The sequence below is a fragment of the Myodes glareolus genome, chromosome 1 (assembly GCF_982192425.1).
Source record: "Myodes glareolus chromosome 1, mMyoGla1.1, whole genome shotgun sequence".
In the NCBI taxonomy this organism is placed as follows: domain Eukaryota; kingdom Metazoa; phylum Chordata; class Mammalia; order Rodentia; family Cricetidae; genus Myodes; species Myodes glareolus.
Genome location: NC_142026.1, coordinates 84,520,496 through 84,545,140, shown reverse-complemented (window position 1 = coordinate 84,545,140; position 24,645 = coordinate 84,520,496). Strand labels below are relative to the sequence as shown.

At 38.6% G+C, this 24,645-nt stretch overlaps 1 protein-coding gene and 1 pseudogene across 2 annotated transcripts in view; both read left to right on the top strand.

The window, feature by feature from the left end:
• Hace1 (HECT domain and ankyrin repeat containing E3 ubiquitin protein ligase 1) overlaps positions 1–24,645 on the top strand; it is a 112,808-nt gene that overhangs the window by 75,139 nt on the left and 13,024 nt on the right. For both annotated transcript variants that reach the window (XM_085691084.2, XM_085691078.2), the window contains 5 exons: positions 1,769–1,918; positions 2,448–2,644; positions 11,751–11,882; positions 18,397–18,495; positions 18,774–18,844. In XM_085691084.2, coding sequence (XP_085547210.2) covers positions 1,769–1,918; positions 2,448–2,644; positions 11,751–11,882; positions 18,397–18,495; positions 18,774–18,844 — 649 coding nt within the window. The remainder of the gene's footprint in view (positions 1–1,768; positions 1,919–2,447; positions 2,645–11,750; positions 11,883–18,396; positions 18,496–18,773; positions 18,845–24,645) is intronic.
• Positions 3,163–6,465, top strand: LOC148123509 (protein YIF1A pseudogene; annotated as a pseudogene).

The window sequence follows — 24,645 nt, the reverse complement described above, 5'->3', positions numbered from 1 at the left end:
AATTATTTTTAATTGTGTATATGTGTGCAAATGCAGATGGTCATGGATGCCAGAGACACCAGAGTTCCCTGGAGCTGGGTTACAGGCAGTGATGAGCTACCAGGTATGAGTGCTGAGAACTGAACTCTGGTCCTCGGGAAGAGTGCCTTACCACTGAGCATCTCTCCATCCCTGTTAAACAGTTTTTAATACTGAAACTAAGAAGCTGCCAGGGTCACAGATATATTTGGACTTAAGTTTAACACAAACTTTTAATGTTTTGTTCAAGTAAAAATTTCTTTTTTGAAGATTTTTGCCTACATACTATTTTTTTTTAAATTTTCTTTTAAAGAATCCAGTCTCCTTAGAATCTTGTTAGTGAAGGGATGTGCAGAGCTAGGAGAAGAAAGTAGAGTCACCAAAGTCTTTGCCGTACATCTGTAATCCAAAGCATTACTACTTTAAAAAGGTAAACAATATGATTATTTTCAGCATATTTTTTAGAATTATGTTTATCTTTGAAATTTTTGTGGCTGTTAATCTTGCCTTGCAATAGATCATTGTGAGAGGCAGTTCAGAGTGAATGATACATTTCACATGCCTATTGAATCATTCAGCCACAAGTTTCCAAATTTGCTGCTTAGCACCTGTGTAGTGGTTACAGCAGTTTAGTCCAGTGTTGCTCTGGCAAATCAAAGATGTATGAAAACTCCCAAGTGAACGGTCAGAACACGTTTGTTGAGTGACTAGACATTGCACTGTCTACTGCTTGTCCTCTTTCCTTTGCTGCTGTTTCATTAGTTTTATCAGCTACTCTGTTTTAGTTCTTGTCAGGAATAGCAGTGAAAGCATCAACTCCTGGCATATTTTACTAGATGAATGACTCAATTTGTAATCCATGTTAATGGCCAGAAAATGTATTGAAGGAGAGATAAAGTCAACATGTGGCTTTAGATTTTCTCATTGTACTAGTTGTTTGTTGTTGTTGTTTTGGTAAAATACAAAATTCACCATGGAAGCCATTTGAAAGTAGATTGTGTGCTGACTTAAGTACATTTGCTATGCTATATAGTTGCCACCAATTCTAATTCTAGAACTTTCCCATCAACTCAAGGGGAGACTATATCTTTGATTCAGCTCCCTCTAGCCTCAAGTAACACTAATTTATTGTGACTGTTCTAAATTTGTATATTCCATATAGTTCATAGAAATGAATAGCACCGTTATAAAGCTTTTAGCAGTAATCATACCCTTCCTGTTTTTACTTTCGGTTGTCTAAACTTATTTAGCTTTTGAAAGAATTGGATGAATTTTAGGTGTAGCAGATTTCTGATTCTTAGTAGGCATTAGTAGGCATCACATTCAGTTATTAGGTCTAATACTAAAGAGTGGTTATGTTTGTCATATTGTATAGCTTTACATGCAAACTCTAGTGAGTACTGGGCATATATAGATGAATGAGGCAATGTCTGCCCGAGTTTATAGCTGAATAACTACTGCCATAGTACCTAGAAAAATGTGCGTATAAGTGTATGACCTTTCGTTGTGTTTTACCAGGATCTTTTGATATGTCAGAAGTGTTTTTATAACTTTCTCTCTATACACAGATTATCCTGAGAAGTGTGAATTAGTGGTTATCTTTTATACTCCATTTCTACTGTTTGTTTATGTGTTCTACAAAGAACTGTGTAGTGTAACCATGGCCTTTGAGTTACGTGTGGATAAATTTTACCTGCATTGAATTGTTCTAGTGCATATGCATCTTATTACTTTGCATTTATTCCAATAGGAACGACTTTTCAGCCCAATAGCAACTCCTATGTGAATCCTGATCACTTGAACTATTTCCGGTTTGCTGGACAGATCTTGGGATTAGCTTTAAACCACAGGCAGTTGGTCAATATTTACTTCACACGGTCTTTCTACAAGCACATTCTTGGTATGGGTTTGTTATTATTTCTGTAGATGTTTGCATTGCTGTCTTACAGCTTTTTGAGAGGACTGATAAGCATTACCATTTTTAGTGAAATAATTGCTATTCTGGTTAGAGACCATACATTCCTAAGGTATCTGGGGGCTAGAGGAAGAGGAAAAAATGTCTTTCTTTTAAGAAGGAGCACCTTTAGACTTTTCTGACTACCATTTTAGTGTATATGTGTTTATACAAAGCGTCCATTTTTATGTGCCTGTACCTAAAGTAATTGTTAATTCTGAAGCTTATAGCAGTTCTCTAAATAGCTGTTTCAAAGAAAGACTGCATTGTAGAGATGTAGAAGGAACGGCAGCTTCATTTAATGGACTTCTAAATTTAGAAATTAGCATCCATTTAAAACATGCTGCAAATTTGATTATATTTTGCTGTTTTTCAGAGTATCTGTAGAGGGCAGCATTTTACCACTAAATAGGTAAAGGAAAGGAAAGTCGAGGAAAGTCAGAAGCATGTAACTGCTGTTCTTACAATTTTTTAGGTATTCCTGTAAATTACCAAGATGTAGCATCTATTGATCCAGAATATGCCAAGAATTTGCAGTGGATTTTAGATAATGATATTAGTGACCTGGGTCTAGAGCTGACTTTTTCTGTTGAGACCGATGTGTTTGGAGCAATGGAAGAGGTGCCTTTGAAGCCTGGGGGTGGAAGTATTCTTGTGACGCAAAATAACAAAGTGAGTATTCAGATTTTTACCTCATTTATTCTTAAAATGGTCCTGATTGTCAGTTTCTCTACACTATTCCAGCATCTGTTAGAAAAATGCACCCTGTCACTGCTAGTAGGTGAAAGTTAACCAAACTATCACATTGAAGACCCAAGTTAGTTTTGGTCTGGTAGTGTGATGAGGTAGTTAACAAGGCAGTCTAGAACACTAATTGATTGTGGAAGTTGGGTGTCTACAGTTTAAAAAATTTGATTGGGTCAGGTGGTGGTGGCTCAAGCCTTTAATCCCAGCACTCGGGAGGCAGAGGCAGGCAGATCTCTGTGAGTTCAAGTCAAACCTGGTCTACAAGAGCTAGTTCCAGGACAGGCTGCAATGCCACAGAGAAACCCTGTCTCGAAAAACAAAAAACAAAACAAGATTGGAAATATAAACTAAATGATGGTGATATGTGCAGTAATCACTGTTGTATATTTTAAAGGCTAGGTATTAAGGCAGTTTTTATTTGAATGTATGTATGTGGTGTAAACATGGCGTGAACAGGCATGTCTCCAGTTCTCCAGTGCCGATACATGTGGAGGGCAGGTGACAATGGGCTGTTCTACTAACAGTTGCTTTTCCACCTTTATGGGTAGGGGTATTTAAACAGTATTTATTGACACTTAGTGTAAATATGTACTTTGGTGTGACAATTATTTTAGAGACTTATACCTGGGGAATACTTGCATGGGTACAGCTGCATGTAAAGGAGTTCTCCCCAGAAGTGGTGTGATCTGAGAAGCGACTTTCCTACACATCAGTTATTATGTGCCATGTGTCTATAATGCTTTCTAGAGTCCGCTGTTAAGTGAGAAAACGAGTGGTGGGTTAATGTGTGAAGTGGACGTTAATCTCCGTGGGTATGCATTGACTTCCTCACATATTTGCAGACATCACAGGACAGGCCTGCAGCGACCCAGGGAAGATCTTCAAAAAGCAAGGGGTAGCCGAGAGGATATCCACTTTTATTCTCTCTCTGTGTCTGAGTAATTGATTCAACACTGTTTTTGTTTCTTCTGCCTTACTTTTTTGAGACAGTATCTCCCAGGGAACCCGAAGCTCACCATTTTGGCTACACTGTCTGGCCAGTGATTCCCTGTGAGTCACTCATGGCTGTCCCCCCAAGGTCGGGGTTACAGATGCACAACTCCTTTCTTGGCTTTCACATGGATTCGCGAGATCTGAACTCAGAATCCTAAGCTTATGTAGCAAACAGTTTACTCACGGAACTGTCTTTTCTGTACCAGATTAAAGTGTTTTGACATAGAAATCTCATTGTCTAAACTTTGTATGTGTTTTCATGTTCCAGTAAATCCTACCTCTTGATTTTATATATATTAATACACATACATATATAATTTAATTGTTTTATTATATCATCTATACATAACATTTAGTTTAAATTTGACTAAATATTGATAACATTTAATATAATACAATTTTATATTGCTGTATATATCTGTCTTAATGTTTCTATTGCAGCAGTGGAACACCATGACCAAAAAGCAGGTTGGGGAAAAAAGGGTTTATTTGGCTTATACTTCCACATTGCTGTTCATCACTGAAAGTCAGGACAGGAATTCCAACAGCTGATGCAGAGGCCATAGAGGGGAGCTGCTTACTGGCTTGTTTCCCATGGCTTGCTCAACCTGCTTTCTTATAGAACCCAGGACCAGCAGCCCAGGAATGACCTCACCTACCATGAGCTGTGCCCTCCCACCTTGATCACTAATAGAGAAAACAGCTGGGTCTCATGGAGGTATTTCCTCAACTGAAGCTCCTTCCTCTCTGATGACTCTAGTTTGTGTCAAGTTGACACACAATACCAGCAGTACAATGTCTATTGAAATTTTGTAGACTGTCGATTTAGTAAAATGTGAATTTTTTTTAAAGGCCCAAAGACATAGGCACATTTTTATAAAGTATGCTTACGCTTTGAGGTTTTTGTGCAGTATATTTAGATCTTATTTCCCATTCGTACTTCTTCAAGATCGGCTCCCACCTTCTTTCACTCCACATTTTTTTTTTTTTTAAAATAACCCACTAAGAACAATTTTTGCCAGCTATTCACTCCTTTACTTCAGGGTATGGGGCCATCTAGTGGTGTGTAGCCCACCTGTCAGGAGCTGTACCCTTAAAGAAACCTTTGATGATATGCGTGGTGGCTATTCCAGCCTACCAGGAGGATACTCAGCCCTAGGAGCTGATGTGGTCTTCAGTGTCAACCACGTGCTTGGAGACCCAATAACCAAATATGGCTGTGGCCTATGGCAGCTCTATAACATCCCAAGGAAAGGAGATAGTGTACCAGGAGTTGTACTGTTTTGTGTCTGCGAACAAACTCTATTATTTATTTATTTATTTATTTATTTTTGCTATGGACATAGCCCTTGTAACCAAGAAGCTAGGTAATTTGTCTCCAGCTACACATATCAGAACTGGAAAATGCAGTACAGTCATGATGTGCTGCCCCCACAGAAAGACCTCAGTGTCATCACATGTGTGCTGCTGGCTAGGATGACACTGGACATTCAGAAACAGTTCTCTGTTTTCCTGTCCACTTAGCAGCTGCACTTGAATCTACTGGTATTTTAGTTGTCATCTTCAGGTGGGGCTTGAAGTAAACACCCCACTGGCCACTTAGACCATAGCTTGGCAGGGCTACCAGTTCTCCAACCACTACTCTACCGTGCTCGCAATATGTAGGTTTAATTAAGTCTCCTTTGTTCTGTCAATAAGACTTGGGAGTCAAAGACTGGGTGAAAATCTGCTACCTAGAGAGGTTGAGCAGCAACTAGGTGACCTTGGTTTTTGGCTGGAGATACTGCTAGAGATACATTTCTTCCCTCCTCCCAGAGCCAAGAGAGCTCAAACTGTAGTCCCCACCCTTCACTTCCTGTGTTTTTTCTCTGTCCGGATTGCTGACTTCTCTATAACTAATTCAGGTCAGCTAATCACAGGCTCGGCCCCCTTGATTCAAGGTAAACTTTATATAACTGTTATTTATTTAACAGTCTCAGAGTGTCACAGTGCAATCAAAACATCCCACACAAGTTCTCCCCAGAGGTGTTGGGCCTTTGTGCAAGCATAGCACTAGTATGGGTGTTATTGGTGGTACTGGTCCTGCTTCTGGACCTCCACCCGGGGCCTGAATGCAGTGAACTGAGTACCTTTCATGTCTTGGCCTGTAGTAGTTACATGTGGAGGTGATCCTTAGTGTGCTTATACCGTTGCCCTTCCACAGCTATTGCTGCTGTGTGGCCTTGGCCTGGACGTCATCTGCACTCATGTACTTTATTGTGTATTCCATGTGGACTATACTTGGGCTCCTGATGTCATGGGGGGCCTAGCCCCTCGGCAGTGTCTCCAGCTGTGCCTGACCCTGGGAGTGGCTGCCTTTCAGCCCCTTATCATATACTGGCTGACCTTGCACCTGGCCTCAGGTGGCACTGAGTTTTCCATATATTGAAGATTTGGTTTCCTTGAAAAAAGAAAAAAAGAGAGAGAGAAAAAGGAAGAATGAATGGCAGTGTGGTGCCAAAACCTAGACCTCAAAAGCTCAAGTCCAGTGGCCTTCATCCCGTGTGCAACAGTAATTAAGTTGAAGAACTCAGTTTTTAAAAATATAGTGAGTCAAGTCCTATTAAACTGTAAATAGAAATATAAAAAAGAAAATAGTAATCTGCTTATGTTTTTAAATCTATATGAGCTTATTGAATGAAAACTTAAACTTATTATTGTGTGATGGGGAAGCCTTTTTAACCATTTATCTTTAAGAGATGGGACCAAGTTAGGGTGTGGCTTTCTGGGACCAGAGAAAAGGGGTGCACAGCCCAGGTGCTCTTTCTCTCTCTCTCTCTCTCACTGTGGTGCCCTCGCTGCACAGCTGAGTTTGGACATCTCATTCTGGCTTTGTGAGTTTTCCCCTTATAATAAATAAAAATGTAATTGTTTATCTTTTAACTAGCCTGGTTATTTCCCGAATCGAGTTAACTTTCCCAATTGTGTATGTGATGTATCTGTAGGAATGTACACCTGCATGGGGCATGTGTGGAGGTTAGAGGACAGTTGTGGAGTGCTTCTCTTCTTCCACCTTTGTGTGGGTTCCAGAGATTGAGTTCAGGTTATCAGGCTTGCACTATAAGTGCCTTCATCCTCTGAGCCTTCTTTTAACTGTAGAATTCTCTACCTTGTATGACGTTGACTGTTTGAGTTTACCCTGAAGATCTGTACTCAATTCAGAGTATTGAAATCATAAAAATCTTTGTTAACTCAGTGATTGCTTATCAACAAAAGACTGTAAACTTGAAACATGATTCTAAATGAATACTGTATCTGGTGAGTAGATCGCCACTCCTTTCAGATACATGTAACATGACAAAGTGGAAAGAGCCTTTCATTCAGCTGCTCTTTTGCTCTGTGTTTATGCGCCTCTCCTAGCAGCCCCTTCCATTCTTACATGACTTTTGTTTAGATTTTAAAAATATTTGTTTTATTAGTGATTTTATTTTTATGTACTTTGAAAGCTAGAGCAAAAGGAAAGTGATAGATAAATAATAAGTGATAATATGTTCATTTTGAGGGGAGGCACTCATTGCGGTTTCTTATAAAGTTGGAATACTATGATAATAAGGATCTCAAAACTTTATTTACCTAGTTACTTTGTTGATTACAGAGTTTTGTAATGATCAGGATTGGTAGTAGCTGTTAATAACATAAATCAGTCATTAGTATGTTAATAATTTGCTCATTTTTGAGATAGTGTCTTAGTTTCTTTTTTGTCGCTGTGAAGAGATACCAGGGCCAAGGCAATTTATAAAAGAAAACATTTAATTGGTGCCTTGTTTTCAGTTTCAAAGGGTTAGAGTCCATGATCATCATTGCAGAGATCATGGCATCAGGCCGGCAGACACTGGACTGGAGTAATAACTAAGCGCTTGCATCCTGATCTGCAGTTGAGGGGGGAAGGAGAGGGAGAGAAAGAGAGAAAGTGTGTCTGTGTGTGTGTGTGTGTGTGTGTGTGTGTGTGTGCGCGCGCGCGCACGCTCGTGCATTTCTGTGTGTGTAAGCTGGGAATAGCTTGGAATTTTGAAACCTCAAGGCCTATCCCCAGTGACACGCTTCTTCAACAGGACAACACCTACTAATCCTTCCTAAATAGTCCACCAACTGCAGACCAAACATGCAAATATATGAACCTGTGGGAACCATTCCCGTTCAATTAGGAACTTCTGATGTATTGTAGACTAGCCTTGAACTCTGTGTGGGGACCAGGTTGGTCTCAAGCTGTGATCGTCCTCCTGCCCCAGCCTCTCCTCAGTGCTAGCTAGCATTGCAGGTGTATGATGTCACACCTGACTAAGATGTAAAATCTTTAAAATGTGACACGTCTAGTTCCCTTGTCTTAAAATTGAGACTAGCATTCACAAGGCAGACAGGAGGCTCCTGAATTCCAGCTGGAATGTTAGTGTGCAGTAGTAGTGGGTCTTTGAAGTAATAGTTGTTAAGAAATGTTGATTTTTGCTATTTTGTTTGAAGATGTACTCCTTATAAAGAGATAAGGAAAAAATTTAGAAACAGTTGTTTTTTTTTTAATCAATGCAGTTTCTATCTGTTAAGTCATAAGAATTAGTGGTGCTAGCATCTTATTATTCTACAGAAAAATAATAAACAAAACTCATTTGACTTTAGTGTGAAAATTAGGATATGAAGAAGCTGATATTCACAAATCAACATCTAGTAATTATGGTCTGGATAGATACTGAAGTAAATGTGGAAAATCATATTAGAAGGAATAGAAGAAGACATGAAGAGAGAGAAGTATAATTGCAAGAATTAATTTAAAGACAGAATATGTGGAGATAGTTGGGACTATGTACTATTCTGATAGATGTGGAATACAGCTAAATTAGGTTAAGTTCAGCTGAGTAGTGCAGAATGCTTCCCATTTAAGATTTTTGTGTATGTGTGAATGGGTATTGTGTATGTACATGTATATGTGTGGGGTATATGTGTGTGGATGTCCCAGTCCCCTGAGACAGGGTCTCCTACTGAACCAGGAGCTAGCCCCAGTGATCCTTCTGTCCGACTCCCCCACAGTACTGTGGGTTACAGACCTGAGTGAGGCCAGGCCTAGCTTCTTCACCTGAGTGCTGGGATCAGGCCCTCATATTTGCACAGCAAGTTCCCTCCCTTTCTGTCTCTCATTAGAAAAGAACAGGCTTCTAAGAAATAACAAGACATAATAGCATGTGATCAAACTGGACCCTCTGAATGTGGCTGACAATTGGGGCTGATTGAGAAACCAATGATAATGGCACTGGGATTTGTCTCTACCTCATGTACTGGCTTTTTGGAATCCTATTCTATTTGGATGCATACCTTCCTAAGCCTGGATGGGTACCCTGCCCTCTCTTAGGACTGGAGGGGGAGGGGGGAAGGTGAGTAGGGGAGAGGGAGAGAAGTGGGAGGAGGGGAGGAAGTGGAAATTTTGATTAGTATTATTTATAAAGTAATAAAAAATCTGCTGAAGAAAATATAAAAAAATAAGATAAAACAAAAACCATTACATTGAATTTGGACAAGGCAAACCAAAAGAAGGAAAAGAACCCCAAGAGTAGGCATAAGAATCAGAGGCTCACTCATTTTCTCACTCAGGAATCCCATAAATATATTATATTGAAAGCTAGAATACATACATGGAGGATCTGGTGCAGACCTGTGCAGGCCCTGTATATGCCCTTTCAGTCTCTGTGAGTTCATCTGAGCTTTGCTCAGTTGATTGAAAGGATCTTGTTCTCCTGGTGTCCTTAGTCCTCTCTGACTCATAGACTTTTTCTACCTCTTCTTCTTCGGCGTTCCTGTACCTTAAGCTTATTAGTGGTATAAATATTGAATGGGGCTGGAAAGTGTTCATACATTCAGTGAACAGTTTTAGTTAGAGTAGACATAAACTAAAAGATGATTGGATATTAGTGATGAATTGACAGTTAGTGGTTGTCACTTGCAAATGCTATGTAGGTATGTGTGTATACATACTTTCCTAGGTCAAATTCTGGAACGTGAGTACATATTGCTGTTTGATTGTCTGGTACACTTCTCTCAAATAACTACCTAAATATAATTGGTAATAACTGATTATTCCCTGTTGTAGGAAAATACTTCTGAGTAGTGGGCAAGTGGGATTCAGAGATGGTGGTAGATTGAAAATAGAAGTGGCCGTTTTCTTATGCTAAGTTATACAAGTTGCCAAATGAGGTTTGGGGGAATCATGAGACATCGACCGTGACAGTTCTGTAGTTTCAGAGTTATGGAGAATTCCTAGTTTGCAGTTGTATGTAGCATACTGGCTCAGAGCCTTAGCAAAACAGTATGAGACTAGTGCCAGGACAGTAGAAGGAGAGAGAAGCAGGCATCCCAGTTTGTTTGCTACTGCTGAGGGAAAAACAAAAGCACCTTGGGGAGGAAAGGGCCATCTGCCTTTCGTCACAGGCTGTTATGGAAGAGAACCAGAGCAGGATGCTGGAGGCAGCAGCTGATGCGGAGACCACAGAGGAAGGCTGTTTACTGGCTTGTTCCCCATGGCTTGCTCAGCCTGCTTCTTGTACAACCCAGGACCAGTATTCCCAGGAGTGACTCCTCCCTCTCACAGGTGGCTGGACCTGCCCACATCAATCGCTAGTCAAGGAAGTGCCCCTCAGACTTACCTACCTGATGAAGACATTCTCAGTTAGGTCCCTCTTCCCAGTGATCCTGCTGTCATCATCATAGCAGGCTTTCCTTATCCTGGTGGGTGAGAAGAAGGTAGAGCATTCATCCTGTAGTTTTTAACTCAATGGAGTCTGACTTAGAAGCATTAAAAAAAAAAAGATTTAACATCTGATAGATTTTATGTACACATGATAATTCTGTGCCAAACACATTTTTTATTACTTGCTGAATTTTAAGTGAGCTTGTTTCCTATGAGAAAAAAATGTGGTTTAATATAAAATTCAGTATAATTCTAATGTTTAGGAAACTGAAGCAGGAGGATTCTAAGTTTAAGATATTCCTAGGCTACATGATGAGACATTTCAAAAGAAAAAGAAAAAGAAAATTAAAAAAAAATTAAAAGGTAGATGAAGTAAGCTTTTTTGTTTGTTTAATTTTGGTTTGGGGTTTTCAAGACAGGGCTTCTCTGTGGAGCCCTGGCTGTCCTGGAACTTGCGCTGTACACCAAGCTGGTCTTGAACTCAGATGTCTACCTCCCTCTGCCTCTGAATTGCTGGAATTAAAGGCATGCACCACTCGCCCAGTTTTAAATAAGCTGTTTTAATTCAGAATTGGATTGGCTACAATAAAATTAGCCAGATTCAAAGTATACACAAAACGTATTTGATAGATGTATGCATTTGTTTTTGTCTGTTATTGAACATAAGATAGCAGGTCCTTTGTTTTTTGGGGGGATTTTTTTTTTTTGCATCTTGGAATATATGCTGGTAAAGAGACCCTTTGCTTTTAGAGATACTATATTCCAGTGAGATATTTTGCTTCAAAGAACTGGAAATATAAAGACACTGAGACCTAAGCAGGTTGCCTTTGTGGAATAACCTTAAGGCCAAGGAAATAGGAGTAAAATGGGGTGCTGTTAGCACCAAGGTGGAGTCAAGATTGGCCTTAAAAACTAGAAGTGTATTTGGATTTTATTTTCAACTTCCAGGAGGTCAGTAAGGAGAAGAGAAATCTGACTTTAATATATGTAATCTGTCCAAATCAGTCCACTGTGGCTGGGGTGTGGAGAACTGCAGTTCGGAGGTGCGGATAGTAATGGGGATGACATGTACAATCTGTTGTTGTGCTAGAGTAGAGTTGCTACAGCAGAGCCAGATTGAAAGTGCTTGTGCATGGGATGCAGGGGATAGTTGCAAAGGTTTGGGCCTGATGATGGCTTAGCGAATGTGTTTCCTGGTTTGTTAAGGGGTGAGTATTGGTACCAAGTTAGTTCTAGACCTTTGTCTTGTACATGAAAAACAGCTGTATCAGTACTGGCTTAACTATGAAATTTAAAATGTATTCATTACAAACCCTTTTTTTTTTATAGGCGGAGTATGTCCAGCTTGTTACTGAACTTCGAATGACAAGAGCCATTCAGCCTCAGATCAATGCTTTTTTACAAGGTTTTCATATGTTCATCCCACCATCCCTCATACAACTGTTTGATGAGTATGAATTGGTAAGGAAGAACATGTTTGTTTTTTTCTTGTTACACTAGAGCACAACTCTATTTAATGTAATTCAGAAATACTATGAGGGATAAGGATGCAACCTACTGGTAGACCTCTTGCCTAGCATACAAGGAAGGAGTTTTATCCCCAGAACCGGAGAAAATGAAAGCAGAAGTAATTTCGGAGTACTGATTGGGGTTTATTTAATGAAGCATTATTGTTTAGAAAATTTGTAAACAGATATGTGGTTTTGCTTCACTTAAGCTGAATAATAATATTAACAGTTCTTTAATGTGAGTTGTGGTGAGGTAGGATAAAGAGAAAAATGAAATAAGTTTTTAAGGTCTTTGAAAGATGCGGAAGGCTTGTCTTTCCAGAAGCGATGCAGTCCACATCACTGAAATTGTAAAACTGGACTTTTCTTGTTGTATTTGTGTATCTTCTCTACTTTCTTTTTACAATTAATTTTACATTAATTTTAATGTTTATGTGTTTACCATTACCATACATATAACTTTAAAATCCTACATTTCTACTCCCTTTGTGGTCTCCTTCCTTTGCTCTAGTCCTCAATGGGTATTTTGTTTTGTTCTTTGGTTTACCTGCCTTCTACTGTGACCTAATAGAATTTACACTTTGTGTTATTTATGTCTGATTTTTGTCTATTTTCTTTTGTTGTTAATAAATTGCTTTCAAACTCTTTGAATTATCTAAAACCTTAAAAAGACACTATTTTATTTTATGTGTATTCGTGTTTTGCTTTCATGCATGTCTGTGTGAGCATGCCAGATACCCTGGAACTGGAGTTCCAAGCAGTTGTGAGTGACCACGTGGGTGCTGGGAATTGAACCCAGGTCCTCTGGAAGAGCATCCAGTGCTCTTAACCACTCCATCTCTCCAGCCCCGACACAGTACTTTAAAGAGTATAGCTGCTGTAGTAGTTACTTCTCTTATTGCTGTGATGAGTGTCTGACAGAGAGGAGCTTAAGGGAGGAAGGGTATAGGTGCAATTGTTCATGGTTTCATTATGGTGGGGAAGGCATAGAGCAAGCTCCTGGCTGTGGTAGCAGGGTTGTTAAGTGTGCTTGTTCACATCTTGGCAGACTAGGAAGGAAAGATGTAAAAACAGATTGGGCTGAAATTAGGGGCTTTGCAGTGGAATAACTGGACAAGGTGTTAGATCTTTACAACCCGGGAGAATTCTGCAGAGAATCTCTCTAGGCTTGGACATTTTTTTCCTTGGATGATTTTTAATTATTTTTTTCCATATTATTGCTTGCTATAGATTTGTTAAATTCTTTATTTCATTTGCTTTAACTTTGTTATGTGTCTAGAAATTTCTCTATTTCTTCTAGATTATCCAATTTATTGTAATACCTTTTTAAGGTATGTCTGTAATTTCAAAAAGTGGTACTCGAGAAAAAGACGCCATGCGACAGAGCTCAGGTGGAGAGGTTTTTATTGGGGGACAGTGAGTGGGCAAAGGGGAGACTGGTCTCTGGGGACAGGAGTAGCAGCAGAGAAGACGGAAGGGTCAAACAGATGGAGAGAGAGGTGGGAGGTGGGCAGGGCTCTTTTATAAGGGAACTTAGTGAATGTGCATAGGCGGTCCTCTTAGTGGCTACAGCTGAGGATGTGTCCTATCAACCACAAGGTCAAACCAGTACAGATGCTTGAATACTAGCAGTGTCTACCATTTTCTGGATTTTAAGGTAACTGTTATAATGCCTTCCTTTTCCTCTTTGATTTTATGAGCTTGAATCATAGTTTTGCCAAAAGTTTCTTAATTTTGTTTATATTTTCCAAGAATCAGCTCTTTATTTCATTGATTCCTTGTATTTTTAAAGTTTCTATCTCAATAATTTCTGCCATGATTTGAGACCTGTTATTTTTATTATTATTTTTTTATTTTTAACTTTAAAAATTATGTGTATATGTGTCTGTCTGTCTGTCTGTCTGTCTATGTGTCTATCAGCTTGCTATGCCATGCTTGTGAGTACATGTAGAGGTCAAAAGACAATTTGTGATAGTTGGCTCTCTCCTCTGGCCATGTGGGCTTCTGGGATCTAATCAGGTCATGAGGTGTGGTGGCAGGTGCCTTTACCTGCTCAGCTGTCTCTAAATTTCTGTTTTAAGTGCAGGTATTTATAGCTGTGACCATCTCTCTTAGGATTGCTTTCATTGTATCCTATAGGCTTTGGTGTGCTGCCTGTTCATTTTCCTTGAATTCTAGAAAGATTTTTTCTTGATTTCTTTAATGAGTCATTAATTATTTAGTAGTGTATCATTTAATCTCCCTGAATTTGTATAGTTTTCCTTGCTGTTTTATTCTATTGTGGTCAGATAGAATGCAAGAAGTTAATTTAGTTTTGTATGTATTTGTTGTGATTTGTTTTGTGTCCTAATATGTGACCTATCTTAGAGAAATTCAATGAACTGCTGAGGAGAATGTCTGTGCGTCAGTCAGTGTTTGGACACGTGTTCCATACTCCCATGGTTCTGTGATGTCATGCTTCTGGTGTGCTTTTGCTTTATTGACAGGAGAGCTAAGTACTTAGCCCCAAGGGAAGAATTTTCCGCCTTCCCTTTCTGCTGTTGCTGTTGCCCTGAGTGTGCCTTCCTCTCTAGGTGTTTGGAATGTCCATTGCTTTTCTGCTACCTCCTAATACCCATTTCCCCAGCTTATTTTCTTGAGACTTTGGCCAAATGTACCCAGATGTTGCCTGTTATGTTGGGTTTGGCAGGTTTACCTATTTTGAAAATAAATGAAAAAACAAACAAAAACCTCAGCCCCCCCTTTTTTTTGGATGAGAATCATACATATTGTTGCACATAATAATAATTCACTGAATAGTATTTTATTATATAAGTTTCCTTTTGTCTTTTACACTCTTACATATTGACAGGGTCTTTACAGTTTACTATTTTAGCTAGTCATGCTATAAATAGTGTAGTTTCTCTTTATGAGAGTATGTGCATATGTTCTGTGTACATGGAGTTCTTATCATGGAATAGGGCTCTGCTACACCAAAAAAGGAAAGTTTTTACACCTTTGTGTACCTACTTAAGGATTCAGGTTTGATTCTAGATTTTAGTGGGGAGAAGGCATATAGTAGCTACAGTATCCTATCGTCAGTCACCGTGGATGGAAGTCCCAGTAAGGAGATGATTGTCAGATTGAAGCATAATGACAGAGGTTATGCCTAACACATGTGTAACACAGTTCCACTGAGAAGACTCACGCCAAAGGTCTGAGCGGTCGTCTTCCTGTGTTGTGCTCCATCTATGATACCAGAATATCCAAACACCAAGTCATGGGAATTCTAGGCAATCTAATTTCTGTAACGCATGTCCTATTAGTGTATCCTCTATAATTTGTAGATGACTTCTAGTTGTAAGATTTGTTTGTACATCTACAAGTATTCACACACATTCTTAGTTTATTTCTGCTTGGGGACAGGGTTTCATGTCGCCCATGCTGGCCTTTACCTTGCTGTTCGGCTGAGGATGTTATCACGCTGCCACCTCCAGAGAGCTAGGGCTACAGGTATAGGCCACTTTGTTGTATCTTAAAACATTTAATTCTTTTATTGTATCCAAAATACATTATTGCCTAAGTGTGGTGGTACATGCCTTTTAATCCCTACACTCAGGACAGAGACGAGCAGGTATCAGTGAGTTTAAGGCCAGCTCCGACTACACTCTGAGACCCTGTCTCACCCACCCTCCTCAACCCCTCCCCGCTGGGTAAGAGGGGTCACATGAGTAAAGGGTGCAATCACAACTCACATGTGGTGGGCAGTTTGCATGGACAAGCCACATGCAGCAAAAAACTTTTCTGTAGTGATATATAAACAAATTACAATAGTCAGTTGTGATGAACAGTCTGAAGTAAAAATCACTCCTTTCTGCTACACCTGGGAAGGACACGAAACTACATGCCAAGAACAAATCTGTGTGCTTGAAGAAATCTCCATACATAGCTCCCTTCTTAGACTGTGTTCTGACAAAAAGATAAGAAACCAGTGTTTACTAAGTGTGTAAAACAAAAACAAAGCAAAAAACAAACCCCATGCTGCCTTTAATTCTTGGCATGAAGACAAGAGACCAGTGGATTTTTGTGAGTTTCAGATCAGTCTGGTCTATACAGTGAGACTCTGTCTCAAAAAAAAGTGTTTTTTCCTCTCCTTAACTTATAATAAATGTGATATTCATAAAAAATTTCCAATTATTAAGAGTACAGTTAGTTGCAATAATTATTTCATAATTTTATTCATAATTGTTTTGAAATTGTATTTATAATTATTATGAAAGAATAATGATATTAAAAGCTTATCTTTAGTCTGAAAGGGAAGCTGATTAAACTCATGAATTGCAAGAAACATGTAAAATTCATCCCCATGCTCTTTTGCAGATTTGTGTTAGTCTAGCAGGGAACTAAGTTTTCTCAGGTGGTTCAAGTAAAGAAATCTTAATAAAGGGATGGTTGCAGCAGTATTTATAAGGCATAAAGTTCTGGCAATGGTAGGAAGCCTTTGTTATGGCTACTGTCAAAAGAGACAGGGAGAAGAATTGTAGCTCAGGGCCTTTTGTAAGAGTGAATTGCCAAGGAGAGGCTCTGTGGCACTAGTTAGAGTTTAGAGTCGGGGTTACTATAAAACTATAGCGCTGAAGCAAGACGAGAACAGAGATCTTCTTCCCTGTGGGCCGACCTGCTTCTCAGTGACCGGGTTCTTCACTGAAGATAAGGAAGAGAGCCAGGCTGCAGAGAGGAGCCTAGAGAGTGTGTCAGGAGTGCTAAAAGAACCACGCCTGCAGCGGAACGAGTACTGCAGATACACACCAACAGTTTGAGATCATATGGTCTTGGGGTGATTGATCTCTGACAGAAGAGTCTTTGTCTACGTGGGCTATTATCCCAGTGGATAGTTGCTGCATTTGAAATTAAATTAGAAATGAGAAGTGCTTTATTAATTATGTTAACATAAAAAACATTTAGAAATGAAAACTATTCCACGAACAGAACAAAAATAGTGAGAAAAGTGTCCCTGTTTTTTATAAATTTGTGATGCTTAGCTAAATAAACCATTAGATTCTTATATCTGCTTCTGCTATGTTCAGTTGCACTTCATTATTTGGTTGAAGTCTATTAAGAAAATCCAGTTTCATAAGGAAAGCACAGAAAAGGGAGACTCTTACTGACCTACTGAATAGACTTCAAAACTCCTCAAGGTCTCATACATAGCCTTGGGTTCGCTTTACTAGAACACATGCTGCCCTAGTTATTTTGAGTCCTCACTGTGAAGTGATTCCCTCCCTCACTGTGTGGTTTTGTGCTGTGAAACATGGGTAATTCAGGTACACAGGTGCTCTCCTGGTACCTTTCCCCTTGGAACATTTACTTTCTTGATATAACTTTATTTATATGATGTAGATTTGTATGTTTGATGATCGTGGGAAAAAGCCAGTCAGATACTTAGTGATGTATGTGCGTCTTCTGTCTGTGTGTTTTCTATTTTAACTATTTTCATTGGTTAATAAAGAGACTGCCTTGGCCCTTTGATAGGACAGAAAATTAGGTAGGTGGAGTAAACAGAACAGAATGTTGGAATGAGGGCAATGAGGCAGTCGCCATGAGTCTCCTCTTCGAGACAGCTGCAGGTTAGAATCCTCCTGGTAAGCCACCACCTTGTGGTGCTACACAGACTATTAGAAATGCGTTAGATCAAAATGTAAAAGTTAGCTAATAAGAGGCTACAGATAATGGGCCAAGCAGTGTTTAAAAGAATACAGTTTCCGTGTAATTATTTCGGCGTAAGCTAGCCGGGATCCGGGTGGGAACGCAGCCCGCCTTTCCGCCGCTCTTCACCACTACAACTTAGGACTGAGGATGTTGCTTCATGGTTGAGTGCTTGCCTAGTACATACAAGGCCCCTATGATCCGTGCCTATGATCTACTGCAAACAAAGTCACTAGAAAATGCTGACTTTTTTAAAAATTACCTTGGAGAACATTGACTTCAAACGATCTGAATTACTCCAAAATAGAATTCATATGAGCCTAAATCCTTTAAATAAAAAAGATTATTTGTTGATAAACTTTCCATTTGTTTAATATTCAGACTTTCATGTCACTTTCATGTTGAGAAAATGATCTGGTGGAATTTATCATATTTGTAAAGAATACTAAAATCAAAATAAAGTATACTAGAGGAAATACTTGCCACATTGATGTACACTGAAATTTTGGTTGTATATGTTTACTATAAATATCCAAGCTACCACTCTTTTTATCTTTTAGATTGTATCAGAGTGGGTCCATCCCCTCAAGTCACATTTGAAATATCACCATGGAGGATTCTTCCTTATGTAGTGCTTATTATTGATGACATGTAGAAACTGTCACAGAAATAAACCAGGTTTATATGGGATTAGTTTCTAATTAAGGCAAACTTACTATTTAAATGGAATGACTTTTTTCCCCCAAAGAAGATTAATGAAATATTTTTCCTCTTTCCCAAAGGAGCTACTGCTTTCTGGCATGCCAGAAATTGATGTGAATGATTGGATTAAAAATACAGAATACACTAGTGGCTATGAAAGAGAAGATCCAGTCATTCAGGTAACACCCCTCTGGAGCTTAGAATGAAGTTAAGTTTGCCATTTAATTTTGTAAGCTCTTCAGTTCTATTGGATGGAAATCCACATCCATTAACAAAATAAAGATTTTGCATAAATTCTTCTTTGGGGGATATTGCATATGAAAATCTTATGTGAAATCATCTTTGATAAATGAGTTTCAGAAAATGAAATGTGCTTTATGAATATTGCATGGTCTCTGTTTCTAATAAGTCTACATTTACTCTGAAATGTGAGCTAAATTGTGGTTATTCTTGGCAGTGGTTCTGGGAAGTTGTGGAAGACATCACTCAAGAAGAGCGAGTTCTTCTCTTGCAGTTTGTTACTGGCAGGTAACAAATGCTTTTATGATAACATTGAGAGAATTTATCGTATTTTTTTAATGACCAAGAGAGTAATCACAGAGAAAAACAACCAAACTGAAGAATCAGTACTCTGAATTTGTTTCTTGCCTCTCTGTCCATACTTTAGGTATTAAAAAAATGATTGTTTACGTATTGAAAACAGAAAAATTTATAGTAGTGCTAAATCTTTAATATATTTCAGAAACTTGAATTTTTAATATATTTTATGTTTTTGATTGGTTTAACAGTAAAAGCATTCAGTTTGTGTAGTCACACATGAATATACACGTAATCTCTCTCATATACACTGTCTTAGTTTGGGTTTCTGTTGGTTTTTACTAATTTAATAAAACCTGATTATAGAGTGACTTCACCTAGATCTCTGTTCATATGTGACAAATACCATGCCCCAGAAGCAGCTGAGTAGGGAAGGTTTATATGGCTTCTATTTCTCCATTGTAGTCCATCATTGAAGAAAGCAAGTTCGGGACCTCAAAGAGGGCATCAATCTGGAGACAGGACGATGCAGAGGCTATTTAGGGTTGCTGCGTACTGGCTTACTTTACATGGCTCTCAGCTTGTTTTCCTCTACAACCCAGTACTGCCGTGCTACCCCCACAGTGGGCTGTGCTCTCCCACATCCATCATTAATCAAGAAAATATCCCATAAGCCTGCCTACAGGCCAGTTTGATGGAGGCATTTTCTTATTTGTAGTTCCCTCTTCATAGATGACTCAACGTTGTACAAAATTGAAAAAAAAACCTAAACCAGCATAAGTGTGAATCTATATAGTATATGTATATTTTTTAAAAGACCATTATTTTCTTATTTTAAAAGTACTATACAACCATTTTAGACAATTTGAAAAATGGAGAACTTGAAAAGAAATGAAGTTCCCACTAGGTAACCTCTCCATCCAAAGGTAGCCATGCTGATCCATTTTTTCCACACTCTTTTGAAAGTAGTTGGAGTCATTCTGTAAATGGGTTTTATTAAATTAGTAAGACATGACTTTTGACAGATTCTAGACTAAAGATAGGAAAGAAAGCTTCATTAAATTTTTTTTTGCCTATTGAGTGCTAAGAAATATTCAGAGATATGAATAATTAAAATAATCAAGCATTATATTTAAGATTAAATAATTTATACAGATACCAAAACCAGAAAAAAATAAACAACCTGATTACCTCTAATCTTAGTCCCTAAAGATAACCAGTTAATATTTATGTTACTATCCTGTATTGTCAGTACTTTATATAAGTACTTTATTCTCATTTGTCTGTGTAGTTTAGATATGTGTGTGTATTGTGTGCACTTATTTGTATGGACAACCCATCTCACCAGCATGCATGTGGAGATCAGAAGTCAGCAGCAAGCTGCCTTCTTTTACTGTTCTTCCCCTTCGTTCTTTCTCAGTGAGCCCAGGACCACTGATGGGCAGTGAGTTCAGGAGTTTCGCAGTACCAGGATTGCAGTGGGGCCACTGTGCCCTGCTGCTATGTGAGTCCTGGGAATCTGGGCTTTGGTCCTCATGGTTAGGCAGCAAGCACTTTACCAACTAAACCATCTCCCCACCCTCATCTACATTTTTTATTAGCTGTTTAATTTTTATATTCCCCTTTTTTAAAAAATTCAATTTTATGAATTATTCTTTTTCAGATTTCTCTCTAGCCCCTAAATGCCCCCCCATAAAGACATCTCTTTCATTACTCTCCCATCTGTCTCACCCTCACCATCCCAACCTGATCCCTCATGTTCCCATCCTCCCAGTCTCCCACCCTCCCCTCTTTACACTCCCGTCCCCAGTTTACTGAGGAAATGTCATCTATTTCCCCTTCTCGAGGAAATTCATGCTTCCTTCCTTCTTTGGACTCTCCATGTTACCTGGCCTCTCTGGAGCTGTGGACTGAAGCCTGGTTGCCTTTACTTTACACCTAATATCCACTTACAAGTGACCCTATACCACGTTTGTCTTTCTAGGTCTGGGCCACCTCACTCAGGATGGTTTTTAGTACCATTTATTTGCCTGCAAATGTCATGATGTTATTCTTTTTACTGCTGAGTGATACTCCATTGTGTAAATGTTTTCTTTATCCACCCCTCTGTTGAGGGCCATGTAGGTTGTTTCTAGGTTCTAGCTATTACAGATAATACTTTTATGAGCATAGTTGAGCAAGTGTCCCTGTGGTATGACTGAGCATCCTTTGGGTATAAGCCCAACCAAGAGTGGTATTGCTCTGGGTCCTGAGGTATAGTGATTGATTTTCTGAGAAGCCGCCATGTTGATCTCCAGAGTGGCTGTGCAAGTTTGCACTCTCACCAGGGCAGGTGTGTTTCCCTTGTGCTCCACATCCTCTCCAACACAGGCTGTCGTTTGTTTTCATTTTAGCCACTCTGACAGGGATAAGATTTGGTGTCCCAAAGTCATTTTGATTTGTATTTCTCTGATGGCTAAGAATGTTGAGCAATTCTTTTGTTTTATTTTTGTTTTTATTTATTTATTTATTTTTTCAAGACAGGGTTTCTTTATGTAGCTTTGGCTGTCCTGGAACACCCTCTGTAGACCAGGCTGGCCTCAAACTCAAGGAGATCCACCTACCTCTGCCTCCCCTAGTGCTGGGATTGAAGGCATGCACCAGCACCGCCCGGTTCTTTAAGTGATTGACCATTCTGTTGAGAATTCTCTGTTTAGATCTTTACCCCATTTTTAAAATTGGTTTATTTTGTGTTTTAATGTCTAGTTTCTTGAGTTCTTTATACATTTTGGAAATCAGCCCTCTGTCAGATGTCAGGTTGGTGAAGATCTTTTCCCATTCTGTAGGCTGTTGTTTTGTCTTTTTGACACTGACTTTTGCCTTACAGAAGCTTTTCAGTTTCAGGAGGTCCCTTTTATTACTTGTCGATCCCAGTGTCTGTGTTACTGATGTTATATTCAGGAAGTTACATCCCGTGCCAATGCATTCAAGGCTACTTCCCTCTTTCTCCTCTGTCAGGTTCAATGTAACTGAATTTATGTTGAGCTCTTTGATCCACTTGGACTTAAGTTTTGTACAGGACGATAGATATGGATCTATTTGCATTCTTCTACATGCTGAAATCCAATTATGCCAGCATCATTTGTTGAAGATGCTTTCTTTTTTCCACTGTATAATTTTGTCTTCTTTATAAAAAAACAGGTGTTCATAGGTGTGAGGATTAATATCAGGGTCTTTGCTTGTCTGCTTTTATGCCAATACCTTGCTGTTTTTATTACTATAGCTTTATAGGAGAGCTTGAAGTCAGGGATGGTGATACCTCTGGAAGTTCCCTTATTGTACAGGATAGTTTTTGCTATTCTGGGTTTTTTGTTTTTCTATATGAAGTTGAGTATTGTTCTTTTCAAGGTCTGGGAAAAATTTTGTTGGAATTTTGATGGGGATTGCATTGGTAAGATTTTGGTGAGATTACTGTTTTTACTGTTAGTCCTACTGAGCCATGGCCATAGGAAATCTTTCCATTTTCTGTTATCTTCCCCAGTTTCTTTCTCTTCAAAGACCTGAAGTTCTTGTCATACATGCCTTTCACTTGTTTGAGTCACCCCGAGATATATTTTATATTATTTGTGGCTATTGTAAAAGATGTTGCTTTCCTGCTTTCTTTCTCAGCCTGTTTATAACTTGTATAGAGAAGGACTACTGATTTTGTTGTTGTTGTTGTTGTTGTTAATTTTGTATCCAGCCACTTCACTGAAGGTGTTTATCAACTGCAGGAGTTTCCTGGTAGAATTTTGGGGGTCACTTATGTATACTATCTTATCATCTGCAAACAGAAGAAGTTTGACTTTTTTCCTTTTCCTGTTTGTATCCCCTTGATCTCCTTTTATTGTCTTACTGCTCTAACCAGAACTTCAAGTACTATATTGTGGTGGACAATCTTGTATGGAGAGAGTGGACAGTCTTGTCTTATTCCTAATTTTAGTGGAACCGCTTTGATTTTCTCTCGCTTGGCTGTATATTGTTTTTATTATGTTTAGGTATGTTACTTTTATCCTTGATCTCTCCAAGACCTTTGTCATGAAGGGGTGTGGGATTTTGTCGAAGGCTTTTTCAGCGTCTAAAGAGATGATCATATTTTTTTTCTTTTAGTTTGTTTATATGGTGGATTACATTGATAAATTTTTGTATATTGAACCATGCCTACATCTCTGGGATGAAGTCTTGCTGATCATGGTGGATTTTTTTTAATGTGTTCTTGGATTCAGTTTGCCAGTATTTTATTGAGTATTTTTGTATCAATATTCATGAGGGAGATTGGTTTGTAATTCTTTCTTTCTTGCATCTTTGTGTGGTTTGAGTATCAGGGAACCTGTAGCCTCATAAGAAGAATTTTGCAATGTTGTTTCTGTTCCTATTGTGTGAGGAGTATTGGTATTAGCTCTTTGAAATTCTGGTAGAATTCTGAACTGAAAACCATCTGGCCCTAGGTTTTTTTGTTGTTGTTGGGAGGCTTTTCATGATTCTATTTTTCTTAGTGGTCTATTTAAATTGTTTATTTGGTCTTGATTTAATTTTGTTATGTGGTATCCAGAAAAATTCCCATTTCTTTTAGATTTTCTAATTTTGTGAAGTATAGGTTTTTGAAGTATGACCTAATGATTCTCAGGATTTCCTCAGTGTCTGTTGTTATGTCCCCCTTTTTGTTTCTGATTTTGTTAATTTGGATGTTCTTTCTCTTAGTGGGTTTGGATAAGGGTTTATCTATCTTGTTATTTTTCTCAAAAAAATCACTCTATGTTTCATTGATTCTTTGTATTGTTTACTTTGTTTCTATTTTATTGAGTTCAGCCCTCAATTTGATTATTACTCCTCGTGGGAGGTCTTCTCATACTCATTTATGCATTTATGCCAGTGAGTGAACTCAGGACTCACTCCTGAGTGCAAGGCAGCCTTGTACTGAGCTGCATCTTCAGCCTGCTTTTTGTTTGTTGAACTTGTCTTCCATAGTTTAGTTGTGTGAAGGACCTTGGAGTGTTTGTTCAGATATTGAAATGCCATAGTACAATTTGTGTAAGGATAGTGACAGCACTTGTTTTCTCATCTTGTCTTGATAAAGGGACATTTTTATTTGACTTCCTATTTTTTTTCACTTTCCCCTCAGTTTGGGTTTTCTTTAATGATTCTATTTCTATTTTCGTGTCTTCTTTTTAAAAGGGGGTATTTTAATTACATTTATTTGATTATTGCATTATATATGTATATGTATGTCAAATCATTTGATTGCACACATTTATACATTTATGATAATGTAGAAAGTTATTTTTGAAATAAAAGCTAAAGATCTTGTTTCTTGCTTGCATCACTGATTTAAGCTGTCCTTCCAATTTTCCTCACACTCTTAGAATTATTTTATTTCCTTACAATGAATTTTGTTCACATTTATCCCTTTCCCCATTTACTTTCTGACTTTCCTACACATGCAAGTTTGCTTTCTTTTCTCTCTTTTTTTAAATCTTGGAAGCCAATTCTGTACTGGCCAAATATTCTTGGATATAGGAGCAGGGACGAAGATACCTACATTAAGGGATCCATTTTAGGGTTGGCAAGAGACTTGGCTCTAGAAGGGATCTCAGGTTTCCACGGGGATGTCCCCAGCTAGGTCCTTAGATAGCAGAGGAGAGGGTGACTGAGCTGTCCTTGCCCCACTATCACACTGATGATTATCTCGAATATCACCATATTTTCGTGTCTCGAACTGTTTTCATCATTTCATGTCCCATTTCAGGTCCTTGAACATATTCATAATATCTATT